The 25,201-nt window shown below is 39.2% G+C and overlaps 2 protein-coding genes across 4 annotated transcripts; one reads left to right on the top strand and one right to left on the bottom strand.

Annotated features, from left to right (window-relative positions):
* Positions 1 to 1,097: 1,097 nt before the first annotated feature.
* twnk (twinkle mtDNA helicase) lies at positions 1,098 to 10,291 on the bottom strand. Of its 3 annotated transcripts, XR_007039854.1 has the most exons (8): positions 10,146 to 10,291; positions 9,260 to 9,920; positions 8,008 to 8,710; positions 6,987 to 7,227; positions 6,773 to 6,880; positions 6,187 to 6,248; positions 5,034 to 5,175; positions 3,087 to 3,223 (listed from the first exon to the last, which is right to left on the bottom strand). XR_007039854.1 is itself a non-coding variant. In XM_047376039.1 (7 exons), exons 2-7 carry the CDS (start codon positions 9,893 to 9,895, stop codon positions 2,882 to 2,884), a joined length of 2,172 nt encoding a protein of 723 aa, XP_047231995.1. In that variant the 5' UTR covers positions 9,896 to 9,920; positions 10,146 to 10,291; the 3' UTR covers positions 1,098 to 2,881. The 3 variants fall into 3 exon arrangements, 2 of the variants coding, with proteins under 2 accessions (XP_047231995.1, XP_047231996.1); XM_047376039.1 differs by lacking the exon at positions 6,187 to 6,248 and having other exon boundaries at positions 1,098 to 3,223; XM_047376040.1 differs by lacking the exon at positions 6,187 to 6,248 and having other exon boundaries at positions 1,098 to 3,223; positions 10,079 to 10,189.
* Positions 10,292 to 11,868: 1,577 nt separating this feature from the next.
* On the top strand, positions 11,869 to 15,624 carry mrpl43 (mitochondrial ribosomal protein L43). Its single transcript, XM_047377456.1, has 3 exons — positions 11,869 to 12,159; positions 13,421 to 13,527; positions 15,081 to 15,624. The coding sequence occupies exons 1-3, from the start codon at positions 12,029 to 12,031 to the stop codon at positions 15,296 to 15,298; spliced, it is 456 nt and encodes a 151-aa protein (XP_047233412.1). The 5' UTR covers positions 11,869 to 12,028; the 3' UTR covers positions 15,299 to 15,624.
* Positions 15,625 to 25,201: the final 9,577 nt, after the last annotated feature.

Below are 25,201 nucleotides of genomic sequence, written 5' to 3'. Positions count from 1 at the left end.
CACATCACCCTAAACACATCATCCCTTTATCAACAAGTACGGGGATGCTAGTCAGAATTGATGGGAATATAAATGGAGCTAAATGCAAGACAAGCAAAAAACCTGTTAGATGCTGCAAAAGACTTGAGACTGGGATGGAGGTTCAACTTGCAGCTGGGCAAGGTTCATGGATGTAATGATGAAGGACATGTGAAGGGTGTGACCGAGGAGAATGATAAGGTGAGATGAAAACAGAGGATTCTACAACATCTGAATATAGCAAATGTGATTTGCTTTGTTTGCACTGTGAAGCCACAATGATGCACAATCCTAAACTGTCAGTAGTCGGGTTGTGCTGTGGGTTATATCTCCTCCGAATTCTGAAGGAACCCAAGAAAAAAAGTAGCAATATAATCAATTTTGATGGTTTTGATTGACATTTCATACTACAAGTTTTTCCCACTGTTGCAGGAGTTTCTAAGTCAAATTCCTTAAGGATAACACAGAAATGATTCAGCCAGATGCCAGAATTATAATCAATTAAAAAATATAAAGCATGCAATGAATTTTTGCCTTCACATCAGCAATCTGGAATTTATTTGGGTTTGCTGTCAGTGAGATTGGGTGAGACACAATCAATCCTACTTGCAAGCCACCACCAGCACAGCAAAGGTAGGGCGGTTAATTTTACCTATTAAATATTCATGTGAAGACGATTTGAAACGTGTTGCATTTATTAAGTCATCCACTCTAAATAATACATTGTGTAATATGATGCAGGAAAGGTTTAACACTACACAATGACAGTTAGGTGTGATTAACCATGTAGATTTGTATCTTTACAGATACATAAACTGCACTTTGATCAAAGTTGCCAGTCTTTCACCAAATTCTGATTCAAAGGGTTTCTCAAAAAGAAACTCCATAACTGAAAAGTACATGTACAATCTAATTAATCTGCACGTTTGTGCTTGGTCATGCTGTAGTTATTTATAAAACACACACACCTAGGGCAAATTTCTTCTTCATCATGAAAACAATTGCTCCTGCGAAGTGGGAGTCTGTTTTCATTGTTTTTTCCACACCGCCCCCTGTTGACCACTGATGAAAGCACATCGTTTTCCGTAGGAAACGGCCTTTTTAATAAATCTTGATACATAACATTTGTAAAAAATAAAAATCAGTAAAGAGAGAACACATTGCGGCAATGAAGAGGGTGACAGTGTTAAATTGAAAAGCAGTGGATCTTAGTTTCACAGTTTAAGAAAACATAATCTAATCAAGGAATTTTGAATGAAATGGTAAATTTCAAACACACCATTGGTTTATTTTCTACCAACATGTTTCCTTCAATCTATGTCCAAATAGATACCCATAATACTACTGCATATCTTCCAGAACTTTAGGAAATTTAACAACATATAGGTATCTGATGCACTGTGACAAACATTTTCTGGACCACTCAGAAAGTGTTGCAACATGAGACAAAATGTTTACCACACATTTGCACTACTTGCAAGAGATGTGCACAAGTGCTACACAGGTCTTTGCAATGGTCTGATAACAATGATGACCTTGAATTGTACTCAAAAGGAAGTATTTCTGGCTTCCAAGCCTAAAAATTGGAGGTAGAACGAGGCCTGAATGTCTGAATTTAGCAGAGCTCCAAAGTCAACCCCAGGTTCAGATCACAAATACATTCTTTATGTTATTACTACTTTTACACTTAGGTAAATGCAGGTGCATTTAGAAATTAGAAAAATCGATGAAAAGTTTCAGTAATTCGATTTAAACTCATCATATATAAATTCATACAAGTGTTTCTTTCAGCTAAATGTGATGAATAAAGCTTTCTAAGAAACTGGACTTTGTTTTTTTCTTAGATATATGCCATAATCATCAAAATAAAATCTTCTGATGGTTTGCATCTAATTAAACCAGAGGCTCAATGAGCACTGTACAATCTCTCTTTGAGAGCATCTTCCTCTAGAGCTTCAAGGCATGTATAGGTCAGATCTAGGAATCAGATCGTGTCCAAGTTGAGCACAGTCTTGTTGCAAGTTTGAAAACTAGTAAGATTTGCTAACTGTTGTGGTGCTAACTACTTTAAGCCATGCACAACGATAGCAACGCATTTCTCTCAGGTTTATATGTTTTATACATTCAAACATGTCCACATGCCATGTGTCTCTGGTTTCATGAGATACAAGCCATCAGAATGCTAACAAATAGCTTATACCTGTAACTCACTATGTTTTATATGTGCAGATGCCATATTAGATATTGAACTCAGCGCTGACCTTTCCGGTAGGAATTCCATCTTTACTTGGTTTTCTTGTATTTCCAAAAGGGATTTAAATCATACTTTTCAGTACGTCTAAAATGCTTCTGACCAATTCATCTAACAAAAATATGACCACAAGGGGGCTCTCACAGACAGGGCTTTGAACTTTCATCCCCAGATGGCCAGGAGATTATTAAATATGGAAAAATACAAAATTGTGACACAAGAGCAAAAGGTATATTCTGCACTTCATTGTTTCATGTTTGGACCAACATGAAAAACCTCTATGTCCCTCTATCTGAGCATGATAATGTATCATGCAGCGAGAACTGGAGGGTAAACAATAAAAAGCAATCCTACAAACAATCTGCCACAGGACCTAAAAATGAAAGAAGCCAAAGACTTTTCAGGCCTTCAGAAAGTGTAAGGAAATATTGATCTGGATCACTTTCAAAAGATTACGAGAAGTTTGACCTCCTTATAAGCTTAATGTAAAAAAATAAGGGATGACTCACAGCATTTGCACAGTACTATAGTAATTTACAGTTAGCTTAGTTAAACTTCAAGAATTTTAAATGTCTAGGGTTCACTCCATTTTTAAAACCCATTTTTGCATCATCACTTTGCTTTCCCACTTCCATTAACAGGGCTCTTAACCGCTTGTGATGCCTTTGCTGTTTTTGTCGCCTTCTCCTTCTTCCCCTCATCCTTCTTTAAAGTTACATCGTTCCCCTTCTCCTGGACCTCCTCCTCGTCTTCCGGCTTCGCGGTGACCTTCCTCAGCTTCAGCTTGCCTTTGATGGGGGTCGAAAAGGTGAGCGAAGACTTGATGAAGTCCAGGGGGAAGATTCCAACATCTCCATCGAAGCGGTTTTTGGTGACCTGCAGGGATCTGCGGCCGGGACACGTCACCAGCTTCTTCTCCTGCAGAATGAGGACGTTGTCGGCCTCTTGGCTTGCCTGGAGAGGGGTTAAAAGGTCAGGATGTGTGTGCTTCATAAGTATGTATTCTTTTATACTTCTTGCTCTTCCTATTCATTGACTAAACAATAGTTTCTGCATGTTTCAGTAAGCTAAGTTTAAGACAGGTTAAACAAAATGATAAACCTCTTCTTATAGTGTTGTGGAAAAGTATTTACCCTCTGAAAAACTTAAAAGTTTAAGTTCATTGAACTAATTTTAATATCCCACGATAATGTGAGTAAATACCAAAACTTTCCACTGGAATAAAATGCTCTTTGCCAAATATTGCAACCACTTGATTGCACTTGATGGTAAACATAGACCTAATATCATGAGTAGAGTAACCAGGCTCTGAAAACGTATTCAATTCATTATTTCCATTTCATCACTCCTGGCGGATGCTTGCCGGCGTCTGGGCCACCTGTCAGGCCGCTGCTTGGAGAATAAAGTGCCCTGGGGTCTTGGGTCTCCATGGCTGGATCTGTTCCGGCTCCTGTGCTCTGGGGGGGTACACCGGTAGTCCCGGTGGTGGACCTACTGGGTGGGGTTCCCGTGCTCTGGGGGGCCTTTGGATGTCTGTGGCTAAGATCTCTTCTGTGTCTGTCTCAGGTCCAAGGGGGCAGGTTTGTGGCTCCTCACACTCGCTAATGCATATATTTATGAAGAAACCTTATATACATCTACACCCACAGGTGTTTGGATTAAATACATCTTGCATTCATCAGTACCGTGCCCTTTTCGGTAACATTGCTGTTATTATAAATGTTTTTCTGCAGGTGTAGAAGCAGTCTTCTAGGGTGTTATTTTGTATTCTTTTCATTCTTCTTTCTCTCCTCTATTTTCTTCTTCTCTCCCTTTTTCCTTTTGCCCCACCTCTCTCTCTTTCATGCTTCTTTTGTTTTCCTTTTCGTTTATGTCTCCTTGTCCATTGCAATTGAAATAATCCCAAAACAATAATCCCAAAGAAATCTAATAAAGGTTCTTTTATAAATATCGAGAGGAGCATTATAGCGTTAGCTGTAATCCTACAATAGTGAAAGTAAATCTGTTGGGCTTCTTCTTGACACTCTGACAACAATACTGAGTGCTACTCTGCCAGACAGGACACGTAGGAAAAAAAGAAAAAGTTGCCTCTGGCCAGCATCTTCTTTTTGGGGCATTGAAACTAATTGGTTTTAGTTTCTTAACTATCTTACCACCACTTTACCTTCTTAAACTTTTTATCATGAATTAAACAAGTAGTGCCACTTAATAAACTACAAGCACAGAGACCCTGAATGCATGGCCCATAAATAATCCGCTAACATTTATTGCAGTTCAAGCAGTTCCATGCGATATGCATGTTGGGTACAGTAATATTACAATAACAAAATCTTTTAGTGCACTTTTTTCATGACAAATGCTCCGCTATTGGATGACAAACAAAAACATTTTAATTTGAATTCCCTAAAGAAGTAACAACAGGTTAGTGTACTAGGAGAAAGATTTCTGGGGTATTCGAGAAGGTTAATTGTCTGGGTACAAATTATTTTTGACAGGGTCTGCTTACCGCCCTGGATCATGGGTGAAGCAGGTATGTCAAAGCACAATAATGTGCTACTTCCACAGACAGAACTACACATGCAACAAAGGATTGCTGCTAATTTATTTTTTACAAATGCAAATAACTGAAGAAGAGTGTAAATGTAAGGCCTATCTAAATGGAATTTAGGACATAGTAATAAAAAGATCTGGCCTAAAACAGAAATAATTCAAGTTAAGACCCTGGAGAAAGCCGTTTTTTAAAATAAAAAATTAAACAACGTACCTTAGCCGAACCAAAGATAGATGCAGTCTGCAGTTCGCGGTCGTCCTCCTCTTTCCTCGGGTGAATGATCAGCGTGACGTGGCAGCTGTTGTTGGTGGCAAACTTGCGGAACACCCCAATGATGTGGTCCTGGACAGCAAACCTGCATCAGAAATTCATTTACGTGTTTCATTTCAAATGCTTTAACAACTACAGCCAAACTAGACAACCATTTTCAGATCTACTTTGTAAGGGATAAAATTATTTTTTGCAGGTAAAAAACTTACATGTACATATTTCTTTTCCTTTCTTTTTATTCTTTGCAATTTTAGCTTATCAGGATTTTATAATTTGACTTGATGTTTTTAATCTTTTAATCAACTTGTAGTGTCTCGTAATGATCATCAAAACAACTGTGCTTTCAAACCAACACCTCTGTTAACTACAAATGTTTGTAAATTTTTTGTATTTTCCATGCATAGCTCTGTTCAGATTATGTTTTTTCTGTTCAGAGCAACTTGCCCACGAAGAAAGAAGCCCCGTCCAAAACCAACACCTTCAAGCACAAATAAAGGACAACTACAGCAGCCCACATGGACAAACTAGATTACCCCTGGAGAAGTCTTAAGGCCACGATAGACAAAGATTGAGCTATTTGACCACAATGAAATGAAAGCGTATTTGGAGGAGTCAATGTGAGGCCTTTATTTTATTTTATTTTGTGGAAGCACTTGTGGCCTTTAATTCTTTTGTTATTTGATAGTAGGCAGACAGGAAGTGGGGTGGAGAGAGGAGGAAGACCTGCAGCACAGGTCACTGGGGTCAGGACTCAAACCAAGGACAGCTGTGTCAAGGATGTGAGGCTCAATGTGAGGCTTTTAGACCAAAGAACACTATAACACCTGTTAAGCATGGTGGTGGGATCATAATGCTGAGGGGTACGTTTCACTGCCAGTGGCCTGGCAACAATGCACAGAGTGAACATAATATTGCTGAAGGAGGATCAATACATGAAGCTGAAACTTGGACAAATCCTGAAGTCCCAAAATTTAAATTTGGAGAGACTGAAGCAGACAAACTTCTCATGTGGCCTTCCCAAAGCACCAACTTCATCCCAATTGAAAAGTAAAAGGTGAGTTTCATTAGGAAACCAAACAAATAAAGTAAACTGTACCATTTCTGCCAGAATGAGAGGTCAAACATCCAGCCAGAGAATCCCCAGGAGCTTGCTGATGGCTACAAAAAAAGTATATGGCTGAATTGCTGATTACTAAGGCACACTGTTCAAATTATGACTAAAATCAACCTTTTTTAAACCTTTTTAAAAATCCTTGAAGTTGGTTGTATATTAAATATTCTTAAAAATCTAAAGCTTTGGTTACATTAAATCTAACGATGAGTATATGTGAACTTTTACCTGGAACTCTGTTTAATAGGTGTAAAGACACTGAGCTGCCCACAGATGTGGCTGACTTTTAACTGGTTTAAAATGCTTAACAAACACCGATTGTCTAAAACTGGTCAAAAAAGTAAACACTGGTCCAAGTTTTTCCATCATTAAGACTTTCAATGTTCTTCAGCATTATTAATCTTTGACTATTTGTTGCATTGTTGTTTTGTGTGTTTTTAGTACATCTATTCCAAATAAATCAAGAGATTTTTACAACACAAAGTTTACAACATTTGGTACGTTTGCCTCATTAAATTGCAGAACACTGAGCTCCGCCTGACACAGGATACATGTTTATGTTGTTACTCACTTATCTACTGAGAGGTTTTCTTGACCCATCATGAACTGCAGGTTATCAATGATGACATGGTTGATGTCATAGAGGTAGACGGCGTGCTGCATGGTCTCCAGAACTGTCCTGAAAACAAGTTTAGATAAGAGTTCATGCCTCACATTGGCAAAAAGTAAATACATGTAAAAAAAGGTGAAGGTAGGTAAGAACCTACAGCCCAGATCAAACCCACTTGATGTTCTGCTGTCCGTGGAACGTCATAAAGTAGAGCGGCAGCTCTTCAAATTTGTCCGCCCAGAAGTCATACTGCTCCAGGTTCTCCTCTAGCCTCTGCATGGCGAACTGCGTCAGCATGATCTTAGCCAGGCGCACGTTGTTGATCTCAAAGCTGCCCCATAACGTGTTGACGCCCTGCATGCAGAGGTCCAGGGCAAGCTCACTGATGAAGGTGGTCTTCCCGCTTCCAGTAGGACCTGGTTAAGAAACATACTGATAGGAAGCTGAACAGAAAGGGTCAAGTTGCCCGTTTGCCAGTTCATGACCCCGTTTCAAACCTATAAACAAATAATTTTGTACCAACATATTAAACCATCAATTTGTTTTTGCCTGAAGTTGCATGATTATAGACATATCATAAAATGCGTAAATTTTACACATAATTTTCTTTAAATAAATATTATTTCCTAAAACCAAACGTATGAAACATCAAAGGAGCTAAATAACTAGTACCTACAGAACCTTCAGATTTTCCCAGATATTTCCTAAGTTTTATTAAAAGTAAACCCTCAATATGCCGCATGCATGTTTTCTTTACCTTATTTTTTGTATTCTTTTACTTCATAGATAATTTATTCTCTTTTCTGTCAATCATTCCAATATTCTAAGTCCAGCTGTTTCAGATGTGAGCCCTGCAGTAAGGCGCCATCCAACAAGCATGTGAAGAGTAAATTCCTGGATGACCTGCTTTGGAAAAGTAATCCAAACTGGCCTTTGCAATAATAACACTGCAGACAATGATCATGGTATGGCTGTGGTGGATTGTGCAGCTCTAGTAATACTTTGTATTTATGCATGCATCAATATTGCAAAGACTATTTTGTTAAGACTCTGTAACAAAGAATCAATAACCTTTTCAATTGCTATGTACTTTGCACAATATTTAAGTAAAATAGGTAAACAAATGTCTTATTACATAGTAAACACAGATGGACTAGCACTATATTACTAATTATGGCAGCATGACACTTTGGTACCTGTGAAAACTGTGAGCTCTCCCTTTCTGTGTCCCTTTAAGATCCGGGTGAGCTCTGGAAATCTGGTCCATTTAACTCCAGCCACCTGGTCTGTGTTCATCAGCTCGCCGTACACGTCCTCCCTGAGCTGCTTGAAAGAGACAATGGACTTATGTGCTGCTGGGATGGAGGCTTTGAGAATGCGAGACAAGTTTTTCCCTTGGGAGAGCGCCTCTAGTGGACATGGGTGGAACTCCCCCGGCCGTACCAGGGTGCACCGTCGCAGACCCAGCTTACGCGAAAAGATCTTTGACGCCTCCCAGGAACGAATGTCACCCCCTAGCCATAGCGTCACCCTCTTGAACTGCTCCAGGTAGGGCAGCAGGGCCGGTGGAAGGCAGCTGACCCCGCGGGGGAGAGCCACGCTGGGGAGCCCCGTGCCCTGGCTAACGGCCAAAGCATCCAACTCAGAGCCGGTCACCACCACCTCTGAGTCCATTCGGCTCACAAGGGGAAGGCCGAACAAGTTAAAATAGGAGCTGGACTTTGGAACTGTAGCTTCATTATAGGTGACTTTCTCTGCGTCTATTCTTTGGGCAGAGAGGAGTTTGATCCCCTTTAAGGAGGAGTCGGGACCACCAAACCAGGGGAAAACCAGACACTTGGTGGGCTTAAAGAGCCTCACTCCAAACCTTTTCAAGGTTGCATTGGAGATCTTCGTGATCTGAAAAGGTAAAACATTGATGAGCAACACTTTATCAAACAGTCCTCTTCTTATTAATTCATACACAATATAAATCAAATAAAACCCTCTGAACAATCAGCATTGGTAAAATTAAACAAAACATTTAAATAATAGGAATGTTTAACTTATTTCTTATTGGTAGAGATGCAGATTTGCTTCGGGGCTGTAACATAGTTTACATCATTTAGCAATTATGGTGTCCAGAAGTATTCTTTGAACTTTTTAACATTTTCTCATATAACAGCCAGAAACCTCAGGTCCTTTATTGGAATTTGACGTGATAGATCAACAAAAACATGTACAATTGTAAAATGGAATGGAAATGCATTTTATACAAATGTAAATCAGAAAGGTATGGTGTTCGTATTTCTAATATTTGACCGTATGCGATGTTTCAATGTAAACTGGAATAACTTTTAAAGAGATTTTGGAACAACTTTCAAAAATCTTGTTGCATATGGATTTAGTTGTAACATTTTAGAGACTTGTGTGATGTACTAAAACACGTGATTAATTCATTTATCCTACCTGGTACATGGTTTTAACCAGCTGAGCTTCCTCGTCCTGGAGATCTGTCAAGGGCACCGAGCTGGACCAGATGCCCTGCACTTCCCTCAGCTCCCTCTCCCTCTCCTCCTGCTCCTCCAGGCTCTCCGGGTACCCCAGCAACACACGAGGGCTGAGGGAGTCCTCCTCGTCTTTCTGCATCACCTCCAGACAGTCCTGGAGATCCTCCCAACTACCCTCCACCAGCGTGTCCTTGCACAGAAACTGCCCTGTGGTTTTGTCGATGAACAGGGAGAAGCTGTCCTTCCTCGTGGACGGATTGATGAAGATGCTTGGGATGTGGAGACAGCTGTAGCCATCATGGAAGGGAATGTCTTTGGAGCGCAAGTACTGCTTGATGTCTGTGACTGTGATTGGACTCAGAGGAAACTCTACAGTGGACTGGGCATCCTTTTTATAAGTCCTGATCAGGTTGTGCGACAGGAAGTGGTCTGTACCTTTAAGCTTAGGGATGCATGGTATCTCACGAAGTTTATGGAGGAACCTGCAGGTGAAAGGTCTGAAACACTGGGAGGAAAAATATCTTTGACGGAGAAAGCTTTGGGCTGACACCTGCTGGAGACAGGTGGCGCCCTTCAGCAGCAGGCCTCTCCACATTGGCTATCTGGTTAGCTTATTTAACCTACAAAAACATACAAGGAAATACATGCAAAGCATTATTTCGCTGCAGGAACGCTACAAAACTAACTTTCATGGGACAGCAGAGACAGCGAGGCAGAAAGTCTACGTTCTTCACTCAAACAAACACAATTTAGAGCTTGGAAATAGACAATGACTCACATTGTAACCTTTGTTCAAAAGTGTTCTGCGTTCATAAGAATAATGACCGTCATAAAGTAATCTTTACCTGCTAAACGTCTGACTTCATTTTGCCCCATGCTCCCATAGAACCCGGGATTTTCGGTACGTTTTCAAAACAAGTCCGTCTGAAACACGCCTCAAAAACAGGAGACGACACACCACTTGCGTGCTCGGATCGAACGCCAATGTGGTCGCCATATTGTGAGTGGCATTTTGCTGCTAAGCAAGCAAAAATAAATAAATAAATGGCCATCCCAGCAAGTTCACCCTGAGAAAAAGACAGCAAGATGCAATATTTTGTAAGAAACAAATCCTGAACCAAAACATTTAAATATTATTACTAAACAAAAATTTTAATAGCTAGTTTATTATATTTTTTTACATTGGGGAATATTGGGCATTGGGGAATTTTTTTCTTTTGCGTCCCCATGCAATACGTTTGTGTTCCCTCGCAAAAGTTGTTGATCACCTTTAGAAAGCTGTGCATTCTGGAACAGCAGCACACATGACAAACTGCTCAGAAAACAAACAGCACTGATATGGCATTGGTATGGTTTATTTGTCATTTGCAGGTTAACAATGCAATGAAATGCTTGGTATAAGAAGAACGATTCAACTATAAAAACAAAAGTACTAATGTCATGCGATTTAAAAAGTACACATCGTTCAGTAGCAATAAGCTATAAAGTGTCACAAATGTGGTTTAGTACAGTATTATTGTTCAGAGTTCAGTAGTCTGACAGCTTGTGGATAATAACTGTCTTTAAGTCTGATTGAATATAATTTTATTTAAGGCAGATTTGAAAATAAAACTTAATAAATCTCAAAAAAAGGGTGTAGTGTTTGTTCCATTTTTGCAGTTGTCTGGTTGGGAAACTTTACCACAGTACTGTGAGATAACGCATTGAGTGGTAACGAAAAAGGGGACGCAAAGAAACAAATCCCCTGTTCTGGGAAAGTTCCGTGTATGAAACAATCATTTGTTCAGACTCAAGTTCAGCATTATTAAGTTTAAAACATAATCATTCAGAGGGTAGACCAGACATTTTGTTGGAAATAAAACATACTTTATTTAGAATACAAAGAATGGGATTAATATTAGTGTTTTTATGGGTACCAGCACATGTAGGAGTTGGAGGGAATGAGAAGGCGGACAGGATAGCAAAGAAGGCAACACAAAACAACATTAGCTTTATAATAAATATTAGTAGGTCAGAGGCAAGAAATATAATTAAACAGAGAATCAGGAAAGAGTGGCAAAAAAGGTGGGATGAAGAAAAGAAAGGAAGATGGTTTTACAGAATCAACAAGATAGTAGGAGAAGTAAGAACAGGAAGAAGGAGCAGAAAAGAGGAAAGATTAATTACAAGATTAAGAATAGGACATACAGGACTTAATTCTACATTGTTCAAGATGAAGAAACATAATACAGGAAAATGTGATTATTGTGGAGAGGAGGAAACAATAGAACATGTAATATTGAAGTGTCAGAAATATGAACAAGAAAGAACAATTTTAAGGAGATAATGTGTAGGTATTAAAGAAAATTTTATTTTGAGAGATACTTTGCAAAGAAGTTTAGGTAGCAAACATATTCAAATTATAATTAGATTTTTCAAAAGCACTAAATTAATAAATAGAATTTGATTGTTGTAATAGTAAATAAGATTTAAAACCATGAAGAACCACACTCCATACCAGTCGGTGGCGGTAATGCACATCATAACGTTATTTGCCAACTGCCAAAAATAATACAAGAAGAAGAAGTTCCGTGTATGTTCCCCGTCGGATCTTTCAAGCGACGGACCGTCTTACGTGCCTACCCGAGAGGTTGTCCTCTACGAGTTTTGGAAGCACTGTTTTTATAAATGAGTGTCTGTTAGCAGTGGTGTGTCCTAACTGACTGGAAGATAAAGTTAAGGTTGAAGGATGACATCCAGAGGGACGCCGAGCCGCTTCCTGAGGAGCGTTCTTCACAACGGCGTGGGCCGATACGTGTGTCAACTGAAGCGGGTCTCCATCATCTTCTCCAAAAAAGCTCAGGGCTCACTGGGAGTCAGGTAAAATAGAAATATACAATAGTGGTATGGAGCATACACCTTTGACCTTTTTACATGTTGTCACATTACAACTACAGACGTCAATATATTCCTTGGGATTTTATGTGAAAGACTAACATAAAGTGGCATAATCATTTGTCAGAGATTACTGAACAAAAAGCATCGTGAAGATCAGGCAAGACTGCAGACAGTTCAGAGAGAGTTATGGGGATTTGTAAAGAAGGATTAGATTATAAAACAATATCCGAAGCTCTCACAGGGCTTTGTTCAATCCATTATCTGAAAAGGGAAATAGTAAAACTGCAAACCTACCCAGTGGCCTTTGATAACTCTCGATGTACTGCAGAGATTCATTGCTAAAATGGGAGAATATGTTAGCAGGACACCTGGATGCATTTTGCACCAGACATGTAGGAAACACAGCAAACATGTAAAAAGAAGACGTTCTGGTCAGATCAGACAAAATTGAACTCTTTGACCTATATACAAAATGCTATGTGGAGGAAAACTAAAGACCGTACATTGCCCTAAATACACCATCCTCTCAGTGAAACATAGTGGTGGCGGCATCATGCTGTGGCAATGATAAGAGTTGATGGCAAAATGAATCGAGCTTTATACAGGGTGTTTCTGGAAGAAACCCAGCTAGGCCCAGTCAAAGTCCAGTCCAAAATCCAATTGAGAATCTGTGGCAAGACTTGAAAATCGATGTTTACATATGGTCTCTATCCAATTTGACTGAGCTTTGAGCTATTTTTATAAAATAAAGGGGGAAAGCTGGTAGTGACATGCCCCAAAAACAGGGGCATTAAAAACAGACTGAATGCTTTTCAATTCTTTTTATTCTTGAATTATTTTGAAAACCATTCTTCATTTTCCTTCCGCTTCACAATAATGCCATACTTTGTGTTGCGCAACAAAAGCTACAGAGTGGAGATGAATACTTTTGCCAAGCACTGATCTAGCAGCCTGTCTCTTTGCAGAAAGATAAAGACATCCGCAGGCTGAAAGGTAGTCGTGCTTTGTAAGACTCCTCCAAATCTAAACCACTGTGTATTGTTGCAGCTGAGGCAGATGGGGTTAAATGTCTTTATAGGGAATTCTGAACTGAAGCTAACTTGTAAAATTAAAGATACCATTTAAGGACAATCATTTTGACACATATGTGCTCAAATGTTTCATGCTTTACTTTATTTCTGAGAACGTCTCATCCACATTTGTAGAATGGAAGAGGCGTAATCATCACCTTCTTCTCCTGCAGGGATTTCATAGAGGAGGGAGTGGTGGATTATGCCAAGAATAACCCAGGAACTGTTGTCTATGTGTCTCCTCAGCCCTGCAGAGTCCCTAAAATAGTCGCAGAATACTGTAAGTACCCTGAATATTAAACAGATTTTCTTATGAGGATGTTATTTTATTGTTACTATAGTTATGTGGCGCAGTTGGTAGCACTGTTGCCTTGCAGCAAGAAGGTCCTGGGTTCGATTCCCGGCCGGGGGTCTTTCTGCATGGAGTTTGCATGTTCTCCCCTTGCATGCGTGGGTTCTCACCGGGTACTCCGGCTTCCTCCCACAGTCCAAAGACATGCCTGTTAGGTTAATTGGTCTCTCTAAATTGCCCTTAGGTGTATGAATGAATGTGTGCGTGGTTGTTTGTGTGTTGCGCTGCGATGGACTGGCGACCTGTCCAGGGTGTACCCCGCCTCCCACCCATAGACTGCTGGAGATAGGCACCAGCTCCCCTGCGACCCACAATGGAAGAAGCGGTAGAAAATGACTGACTGACTAGTTATGTGATTAACTACTAGTAAAATTCCTGTACTGATTCAGCGTGTTCCCTTAAAATCATTTTATACTCTGAAACATGCAGTGTTGTATCTTCAGACGTCTTTTAGTGTTGTTTTCAAAGTTTAGATTAAACATATGAAAAGTACAATTTCAGACTCAGTTTTTTACATCAATACTTTGAGAGTGACATTTATGATATTTTTGAATATACAGTAACTATGCTGTTTTTTCTGTTGCTGAGCTTGAAGTGAGCAAAACAAAAATATATTCGGGAATGAACAGCTAGACAAGATCATGGTGTCTGTTCTGTATGCAGCATGTGGTCAGGCTTTTTCTTGCCATGTAGTTATGGTCAGACGTTTACATACTCTCACAATCAGCTTGAATATCATATGGTTTTGGGGCTTTTAAAAATATTTGACAAGGATTTGAGCTGCTTGGCCACAATATAGGAGGTATGTTTAAAGGAGTCAAAGTGAGGCTTTTAAACCTAAGAAAGCTAAAGGTCAAAAATGGTGGTGGCAGCATCATACTGCGGGGCTGTTCTCTCTGCCAGAAGTGCTTTTCAATTGGACAAAGTGAGTGGAATAAAAACAGTTGGACTATGTGCCAAATTCCTTAGCTTTACCGCAAATCAACAGTTAGATAATTAAAATCTGTTCCAGCTGGACTATGAGCTCAAACAGATTAAAACTAGTTTGGGAATATTGGGCTTCTGGAATGACCCCAGCCTACACCCTATGGAAAATTTGAGGGTTACTGTTGAAAGTTGGGGAATGTGCCTCTACAAACAAATAATGTCACTGCACTCCACCAATTCTACCAAAAAGAGCGGTATAAAATCCAGCCAGATTTATTCCTGAAACTTGTTTATGGGAACAAATACAATTTATATCATTATCAATTATTGCCTTTTTTGGAAGACATTAAAGTATGAAATTGTGACAACCATGAAATAATTAATTTTGTGTGCTGTGATGTAACACTCCTAATGTATTGTAGGGGGCAGTATGATACCACTTTTCTGAGACGTGATTATGACATAGTTTCTGCCAGAATTACGTGTTTGTGTTGTTCTTATTCAGTCTCTCACTAAATGACACTTTTGTTCCTCTTTATTTTCCAATGTTACAGTAAATGGTAACACAAAGGAGGAACTGGTCACCAACAAAACGTCACAGCAGGTTTTAGAGGTTCTCACCAAGCTGACTGACCAGTCTGGCCTGGACATCATTCGTATCCGCAAGCCGTTTCACACAGACAGTCCCAGCATCCAGGGCAAGTGGCAGCCGTTCACAAACCGACCCCCATCTGCCGGCTTCATCAGACCACAGAACCAACATGCAGAATAAAGACTTACTAAAGTTAATGTTGAAACAGCTGAATGCTTCCACAAACTGATGGGGCTTGGCTTCAGGTTATTTCCTAAGATTCCTGCTTACAAAACCCTGTTCTAAAGATTGCTTTTATTATATCCACCATCCTGTTAGCTGGCAGCATTACAGCCACATGCAGAAGCATCCATGCAGCTTTCAGTGCTGCATGAGTCAATAGATGCATACATCAGAGGTTCCACATCTGCCATGCTAAGCAGCAGTTGAGTGGTCTTTAATTGCAATATTATTTGAAAATTTGTACAGTCAATGCATTGTATTAAAATAAAAAAAAGGTTAAATTATCTGGAGGTGTTATTTTTTTCATTGACTGAGCAGCTTTTTGTCAAAAGGAGTTGATCAGAGCAAAATTCTTAAACTTGTTGTGGATCATGGGGCTTAATGGCTTTGAGAACACATACAGTGCCTTGCAAAATTATTTATAGCCCTTAAACATGTATTGTCACACCAAAAAACTCCAATGTATTTAGACCAACATAAAGTGGTGCATCATTGTGAAGTGGAAGGATAAACATGAATGTATTTCAACATTTTTACAAAGATTTTGAAACAGCAAGTCTTTAGTGCAATATTTACCAGCTTTACACATCTTGAGACACTTTATACAGTACAGACCAAATGTTTGGACACACCTTCTCATTCAAAGAGTTTTCTTTGTTTTCATGACTATGAATATTATAGCTTCACACTGAAGGCATCAAAACTATGAATTAACACATGTGGAATTATATACTGAACAAAAAAGTGTGAAACAACTGAAAATATGTCTTATATTCTAGGTTCTTCAAAGTAGCCACCTTTTGCTTTGATTACTGCTCTGCACACTCTTGGCATTCTGTTGATGAACTTCAAGAGGTAGTCACCTGAAATGGTTTTCACTTCACAGGTGTCAGGTTTAATAAGTGGGATTTCAAGCCTTATAAATGGGGTTGGGACCATCAGTTGTGTTGTGCAGGAGGTGGATACAGTACACAGCTAATAGTCCTACTGAATAGACTGTTAGAATTTGTCAGTTCGAACAATTGGGAAAACTTTGAAAGTGTCCCCAAGTGCAGTCACAAAAACCATCAAGCGCTACAAAGAAACTGGCTCACATGAGGACCGCCCCAGGAAAGGAAGACCAAGAATCACCTCTGCTGCGGACGATAAGTTCATCCGAGTCACCAGCCTCAGAAATCGCAGGTTAACAGCAGCTCAGATTAGAGAACAGGTCAATGCCACACAGAGTTCTAGCAGCAGACACATCTCTAGAACAACTGTTAAAAGGAGACTGTGTGAATCAGGCCTTCATGGTAAAATACCTGCTAGGAAACCACTGCTGAGGACAGGCAACAAGCAGAAGAGACTTGTTTGGGCTAAAGAACACAAGGAATGGACATTAGACCAGTGGAAATTTGTGCTTTGGTCTGATGAGTCCAAGTTTGAGATCTTTGGTTCCAACCACCGTGTCTTTGTGCAGCGCAGAAGAGGTAAACGGATGGACTCTACATGCCTGGTTCCCACCGTGAAGCATGGAGGAGGAGGTGTGATGGTGTGGGGGTGCTTTGCTGGTGACACTGTTGGGGATTTATTCAAAATTGAAGGCATACTGAACCAGCATGGTTACCACAGCATCTTACAGCGGCATGCTATTCCATCCGGTTTGCGTTTAGTTGGACCATCATTTATTTTTCAACAGGACAATGACCCCAAACACACCTCCAGGCTGTATAAGGGCTATTTGACCAAGAAGGAGAGTGATGGGGTGCTGCCCCAGATGACCTGGCCTCCACAGTTACCGGACCTGAACCCAATCGAGATGGTTTGGGGTGAGCTGGACCGCAGAGTGAAGGCAAAAGGGCCAACAAGTGCTAAGCATCTCTGGGAACTCCTTCAAGACTGTTGGAAAACCATTTGAGGTGACTACCTCTTGAAGCTCATCAACAGAAAGCCAAGAGTGTGCGGAGCAGTAATCAAAGCAAAAGGTGGCTACTTTGAAGAACCTAGAATATAAGACATATTTTCAGTTGTTTCACACTTTTTTGTCCAGTATATAATTCCACATGTGTTAATTCATAGTTTTGATGCCTTCAGTGTGAAGCTACAATATTCATAGTCATGAAAATAAAGACAACTTTTTGAATGAGAAGGTGTGTCCAAACTTTTGGTCTGTACTGTATATTTGGTGGACTTTATTTACTAGTTAATGGCCTTTTAAATGCAAGTGGTTGCAATTTGGTTTTTTTTCAGGGCATCACAGTAAAACGGGGCTGAAAACAAATATTTTTGCCACCTTTCACTATGATTTGCCAAAGATGTTGAAAAACATGCTTTTCCTTCCATTTTCAGTTCTGCTCTATTTTGTGTTCGTCTGTCACTTAAAATGCAATACAATACAGTGAATTAATTCTAGTTGTAACTTTACAAAATGTAAAAGAAAGTTATGGGAAAAGAAGAATATTACAAGGCAGCGTGGACATCTTATTTGCATGGCACATGGAATGATTATGCAGTGTTTAATAAGATTTGAAGGTGTACTTTTTGCACATGCTTAAATGCCCCAAAGCTTGAACAAACATGACAGATGGTTGTGGGATAGCTGGAGGGACAACAGGTTTTTATCATCAGATTGAGCTGTCCTCTGTATAACGACCTCTAACAAGGACCAGATACCTACTGCTCTAGCAAGAGTTTTTTTTTTTTTTTCAAACTTAACAACCCGTATATACAGGCTTCTGACAGCAAAAGCTGGCGATGACCTCAGTGATTTTCTCTAAAAGTTTGCAGAAGACTACAATTATGGTAAACGGTAAATTTTGACTACAATTAGAAGCTGATCGCTGCCAGAGGAATACAAATAAGTAGATATTCTTGGAACGATCAAAGCCATCTGATACCATTTTACAGCTTTAGCTGAAATTTACAATAGGGTACAAATGTTTTGAGCTACTCTAGTGTCTTTATATTTTGCTTCAAAGCAACCAAACTTCTTGCAGTCTTTCAATGGTACAATAGTTCTCCAGGCTTTCTGAAGATTGTGAAAAGCTCTTACTTCAGCCACTGGTCATTAGCAAGATGTGTAGGATGGAAAGAGGGGGTTAAAAAACTTCATAACAACCATTAGATGCTATCTACAGGTGCATCTCAATAAATCAAAATACCTCTAAAAAGTTCATTTATTTCAGTAATTCTAAGAATAAATGTGAATGCTTCTGTTCGTTTAAGTTAATTTTAATAAACGTGGCTTAAAGTTTGAGTTTCACAGAGAATTTTAATTACATAAAACCAATAAAAAATATATTTTTAATACATAACAGGGTGGTGGGTTGTGAATCTCCATCAAACCCCCTAACTGGGATTTACTGTACTACACAATGCTGTTACCTGTGCACTATCATCTGCCATATTTTTCCCTCCACTCAACTTTCCCATCAATAGGCTAAGAGCAGCCAGCTTCTTTAGCGATGATCTTTTGTGGCTTACCCTCCTTGTGGATAGTGTCTGTGACTTTTTGCTGGATGACTGTCAGCTCAGTCTCCTTCCTTTTGTAGGTCACAATATGGCAACATAGTAGTATTTCTGTATGACCTATCCCGTTTCTGTTGGTCTTATGTACCATTCAAATTTTCTGAGAGGCTAGATTTTCGGTTTTTATTCGCTGTAAGCATTAATCATCAAGACCTTCGCTTTAAATATACTGCTCTATGAGCAATGAGTATATGAATTTGACATTTTTGAACTAAATTACTAAAATACATAAACTTTCCATGATGTTATTTATAGAGATGCACCTGCAAATGTATTCAAATTAAAAGCTGGAGTTTTTTTCTAAATTTTATGGTTTGATATTATGCTAACAAAACAATAGACTATTTTATCTAAAGGCTTTTTTTACACATCTTTCCTAGAGGTGCCAATAAGTGTGGAAGGTGGTGTATGTAGAGCATTGAACTAAAGTAACTGGACCTGAACTCTGGGACAGGATGCAGATCTACTTCCTCCTTCAGATCTGTATTTTACATCATCATGATCACATATAAGAAAAATCAAACAGTTTTCCCAGCTGTTTTGGCTGTATAAGAAAAAAAAAGACCTGGGAATTGAAAGGTGAAAATTCTTCTGATTCATTTTCACCTCCTTCACTTTAATCTGACTGTGGCACCAATTAAAGACATTACATCCGCTGCTCTCCCCGAGGCGAGCTGGCACAGCTTGACCCATGCAAGGACATTAAAGGCTCTAAATAAAGTTTCTGTTGCTAAGCTACTGCTCTGAAAAATTGAAATCTTACCCTACCCCCCTCTTCTTCCCTGGGCTTATGTTTTACCTCTGCCCTGACATATTCATGTAGAAATGTAAATGACTGGGACTTATCTCCCACCGGAAGACACCGGCCTCTCCTCTTGCCATGAGCTGAAAACAAACAAGCTGTCTTGAGAGCAGGATTCAGCTTGAACATGTCTCATGTTGTTTCATGATTTCTCACTCCAGGCTGTTGACACTCATTTCCTGTTTTTTTTCCTCCAAGCTGAACTTAAGGCAAGTTGTTGGTATTTTTTTATTATTATTATTATCAGAAATGCCAGTGGAAGTTTAATGAACTGAAATAAATAAGACATGAGACTGAAAATAAAATTAATACCTTAAATTACTTTACTATTTTATAATAAGTCTGGAAGAAAATACAGATTTATATCAAACAGAAGAAAAATGGATGAAAATGGTCACAGTTTACAGGACATATTACATTATCTGAAATGTTATACATTAATAAACAGCATAGACTATGAAAGGAATTTCTTTGGACAATAAATAAAAAATATAGCACTTATTAATATAGCACATCATATTTTAAAGCAGAGATAAATGATAGGGGCTGAAGCCAAAAATATACATTTCATTGTAGCTTTTTGTTCAGTGCTGCTTGCAAGTTTTAGTAACTGGATGTTCTCATGAAAAACTGGTAACAAATAAAAACACAAAAAACAAGTGGGTATTTGATCATCATTTTAAATTACAAAAAGAAATACATTAAATGCTGATGAAAATAAAAATCTGATTGTATTTCAGTTCAATATTTTGCATTTCAAAAATATCCAGTCATCAAAACAAGCATGTACTGTACAGTGTTACTACTTTACTCAAACTCAAAATAGACAAACTCAAGCAGCAGAGGCTTAAGATTCGGTATGAACATGCATGAGTTGTTTATACATAAAAAAACTGAGAGCAATAACTTACTTATTTAACACAAGAGAAAGCAGGATTGTACCAAGAGCTACAAAATACAACTCTTTACACTTTACAACTTTGATTTAAAGAAAACTACGCTATAAATATATAGCATTGATATACGTCAGCTGGAAGTATAAAAATATCCTTAACTTTGTGCTAAGCATCAACAAAGAAACTTATTACTTCATTCCCACGTCTGCAAAAACACAAATATGAGTGTTCTTTGAAAACTGGCTCAAATTAATTAGCAACCATTTATAAACCTGACAGGGTCCTTGAGAGAGCGTGTAAACGTGAATGAGTGACTAATGGATAAAAGTTTAATATAAAAGTAATGGGATGAGAAAACTGGAGGCAGCAGAGATGAAATAACAGTGCAAGGAAAAAATGGTGGTAAAGGTGAATTGATAGAAAAAAGCAGCTAGGAAGCAGGAAATCTGCTTTTGCAAATGTGTTTTTCTGCAGAACCAAAAACATCCTGAGCCTCAAGAAAAAACAAACATTTGCAATTTGATTTTTAAGGCTTATTGAAAATAGCTGATTAGTAATTAGTCGATATGCTGATTTTCCTTGGAAATCGGATGTCACATTTGACTTGAGTGCATTCTAGTTGCAAGTAGGTAAACCGACAAGATCTGCTTAATGTTGATGTGCTAACTACTATTAGCGATCCCAGCAGAAGTTACCATTCAAGTAACTTTTTTACATAAGGAGATTGTAAAGTTCGCTATTTCAATTCAATTCAATTCAGTTTATTTATAAAGCGCCAATTCACAACATATGTTGTCTCAAGGCACTTCACAACAGTCAGGTACATACATTCCAATTAATCCTAACCATTGAATAGTGCAGTCAAAGTTAGTTATTTATTCAAATTGGATAAAAAGTTTTTCTGTCTAAGGAAACCCAGCAGATTGCATCCAGTCAGTGACTTGTAGCATTCACTCCTCCCGGATGAGCATGTAGAGACAGTGGACAGTCAGTGGCATTGACTTTGCAGCAATCCCTTATACTGAGCATGTAGCGACAGTGGAGAGGAAAAACTCCCGTTTAACAGGAAGAAACCTCCAGCAGAACCAGGCTCAGTGTGAGCGGCCATCTGCCACGACCGACTGGGGGTTTGAGAGAACAGAGCAGAGACACAAAGAGAACAGAAGCACTGATCCAGGAGTACGTTCTATGGGAAGGAAAAGTGAATGTTAATGGATGTAGCTCCTTTAGTCGTTTCACCTAGAAAGAAAGAACAGATCAACTCTGAGCCAGTTTTCAAGGTTAGAGTCTGAAAGAGAGCACATAGGGTTAGTCACAGTAAAAGCTCAGTCAATTTCCACGTCTAGGAGAGAGAAAGGGTTAAACACTGAAAGACAGGGCTATGTGGATCATCCGTAGAGGGTGAGCATTAAGTTGTTGCCAGCAGAAGCTCGGACGATTCCCCTCTCCAGAAAGGTGTCACAGGTAGACACAGAGCCAGGCCAGGTGTAGCTTCTAGGAAGAGAAAAGAGAGAACAAAGTTAAAAGTAGTGTGAGAATGTAGCGAAGAGGGTGAAAGTGGTCATTATGTCCTCCAGCACCCTAAGCCTATAGCAGCATAACTACACAGATAGTTTCAGTACAGATTATTTAATTAAACGGCGCTTATTTACAACAATGTTGTCTCAAGGAACCCCACAAAGGGTCCCACTGATGGTCACTGTTATACTAAAAACCACAAGGATTGGGATACCTCTCTCTGTCAGACTGATTATAACCATTGGAAAAGAGAAGGAGTCATACAGGTAGCAGAAATGGAGGGTGTTTGCACCTCAACCATAACTGAGCCGGTTTAGGCTAAACCTGACTCCCCCTTACTCCATCCAATAGGGAGGGAGGAAGGCGGAGGTAAAAAATAAGGAAGATAGCCTAAGCCACTCTAACTATAAACTTTATCAAAAAGGAAAGTTTTAAGCCTAGCCTTAAAAGTAGACAGGGTGTCTGCCTCACGGACCAAAACTGGGAGCTGGTTCCACAGGAGAGGAGCCTGATAACTAAAAGATCTGCCTCCCATTCTACTTCTAGAGACTCTAGGAACCACCAGTAAACCTGCAGTCTGAGAACGAAGTGCTCTGTTAGGAAGATATGGAACAATCAGATCTCTGATGTATGATGGAGCTAGATCATTAAGGGCTTTATATGTGAGGAGGAGAATTTTAAATTCTATTCTGGATTTAACAGGGAGCCAATGAAGGGGAAGCTAAAACAGGAGAAATATGATCTCTCTTTTTAATTTTCATCAGAACTCTTGCTGCAGCATTTTGAAACAGCTGAAGGCTTTTAACTGCAGTTTGTGGACATCCTGATAGTAAAGAATTACAATAGTCCAGCCTTGAAGCGACAAATTCATGGACTAGTTTTTCAGCGTCACTCCTGGATAGGATATTTCTAATTTTGACAATGTTCCAGAGGTGAAAGAAGGAAATCCTAGAAACCTGTTTAATATGGGATTTAAATGACATGTCCTGGTCAAAAGTAACACCAAGGTTTTTTACTTTATTACCGGAGGTCAATTTAACGCCATCAAGGTTAAATGATTGACTAAGCAGTTTCTTTTTTAAAGACTCCGGTCCAAAGACAACAACTTCTGTCTTGTCTGAATTTAGAAGCAAAAAATTTAAAGTCATCCAAGTTTTTATATCTTCGAGACATGCTTGTAGTCTATCTAACTGGTTGGGCTCATCAGGATTTATGGATAAGTAAAGCTGAGTATCATCATCGTAACAGTGAAAATTTATCCTATGCTGCCTGATAATTTGATCTATTGGAAGCATATATATAGTAAAGAGAATTAGCCCAAGTACTGAACCCTGTGGTACTCCACAATTAACCCTGGAGTTTAAAGATGATTTATCATTTACATAAACAAACTGGAATATGTCAGACAAATAAGATTTAAACCAGCCTAGCGCTGTTCCCCTGATCCCTACAGCATATTCCAGCCTTTTTAAGAGAATATTGTGATCGACTGTATTAAATGCAGCACTGAGATCTAACAGGACAAGTGCAGACACAAGTCCATTATGTGAGGCCATAAGAATATCATAAGTGACTTTCAGCAGAGCTGTTTCAGTGCTATGATGAGCTCTGAAGCCTGACTGAAACTCTTCAAACAGGTCATTGCTGTGTAAATGCTCACACATTTGATTAGCAACTATTTTCTCAAGAATTTTAGATAAGAATGGAAGATTGGATATAGGTCTGTAATTTTTCAAGTCATCTTGATCAAGCGAAGGTTTCTTAAGTAAAGGATTAATTACAGCTAACTTAAAAGCCTGTGGTACATATCCATTTACTAAAGATAGATTAATCATATCTAAAATGGGGCTGGTAATCAGAGGGAACGCTTCCTTCAATAATTTGGTTGGGATTGGGTCTAACATACAAGTTGAAGGTTTAGATTAAGCTAATATTTCTGATAACTCAGGAAGCTTCACAGGATCAAAACAGTCCAAACATAGATCAGGTTCTGCAGTTATTTCCAATGTTGTCTCACTTGCTGAGGATGAAGTAATCATCTTCGGGAGTATGTCAAAGATTTTCTTTTTAATAGAATCAATTTTATTTAAGAAGAATCCCATAAAGTCATGACTGCTAAGGTTATTAAGAAATGGTCAGACAGGACAGGGTTATGAGAAAATATTGTTACGTCTTTACACTCAATGCCATTTGTCAGCACAAGGTCCAGAGAATGAAGACAAAGGTGGGTAGGTTTGTTAATGTTTTGAGCAAAGCCAATTGAGTCTAAGATAGCATTAAACACTATATTTAGGGTATATTTAGGGTAATTCAGCATCAACATGAATGTTAAAATCCCCCACTATAATAACTTTATCTGTATTTAACACTAAATCAGAGAAAAGGTCTGAAAACTGATCTAAAAATTGAGAGTAAGGGCCTGGTAGACGGTACAAAACAAACAGAAGTGGTTTTAGTGCTTTGCAATTTGGTGAGGAAAACTAAGGATTAAATATTCAGAAGAGTTGTAGCTATTGATTGGTCTGGGACCAATCAATAAATTGGACTGAAAGATGGTTGCTACTCCTCCTCCTTGCCCAGTATTTCGAGGAACGTGAAAATTGAAATAATTAGTAGGAGTTGACTCATTTATAGTAACATAATCCTCATGCTGCACCCAGGTTTCTGTGAGGCAAAATAAATCAATCTGATTGTCACAAATCATTCTGGCCCCTGGCAGACATTTGACTATGGTCGCTGGTGTCTCTAGTGCCACGTTTCTGACTATGGAGCTGCCAATTACCAGAGTTGGTTTCTCAGCGGGTGTGTCACTGAGCGGGGAAAATCTGTTAGAAACGCAGACGGGTTGGTGGTGACCTGTGGGCTGGGATCTAGGACTATGCTTTCTACGTACCGTCACCCAGCTGGCTGCGCGGGCTCTGCTGGAGGACTGGGAGCTACCCTCGGTGGCTAAGGGACCTCTGCTATCTGCTGGTTTTTCCAACAGCGCGGAGCCGGGCCTCCAATTCCGACACCCTCGCCTCCAAAGCTACAAAAATGCTTCATTTATTACACGTCCCATCATCACTAAAGGAGGTAGAAGAGTAACTGAACATCTGACACAGAGAGCAGGAGAAAGGAAGACACTCAGAGAGAGAA

The sequence above is a fragment of the Girardinichthys multiradiatus genome, chromosome 10 (assembly GCF_021462225.1).
Source record: "Girardinichthys multiradiatus isolate DD_20200921_A chromosome 10, DD_fGirMul_XY1, whole genome shotgun sequence".
Lineage (NCBI taxonomy): Eukaryota > Metazoa > Chordata > Actinopteri > Cyprinodontiformes > Goodeidae > Girardinichthys > Girardinichthys multiradiatus.
Note: the sequence above shows the minus strand (reverse complement) of the source record. Positions and strands in the feature narration are given on the sequence as shown.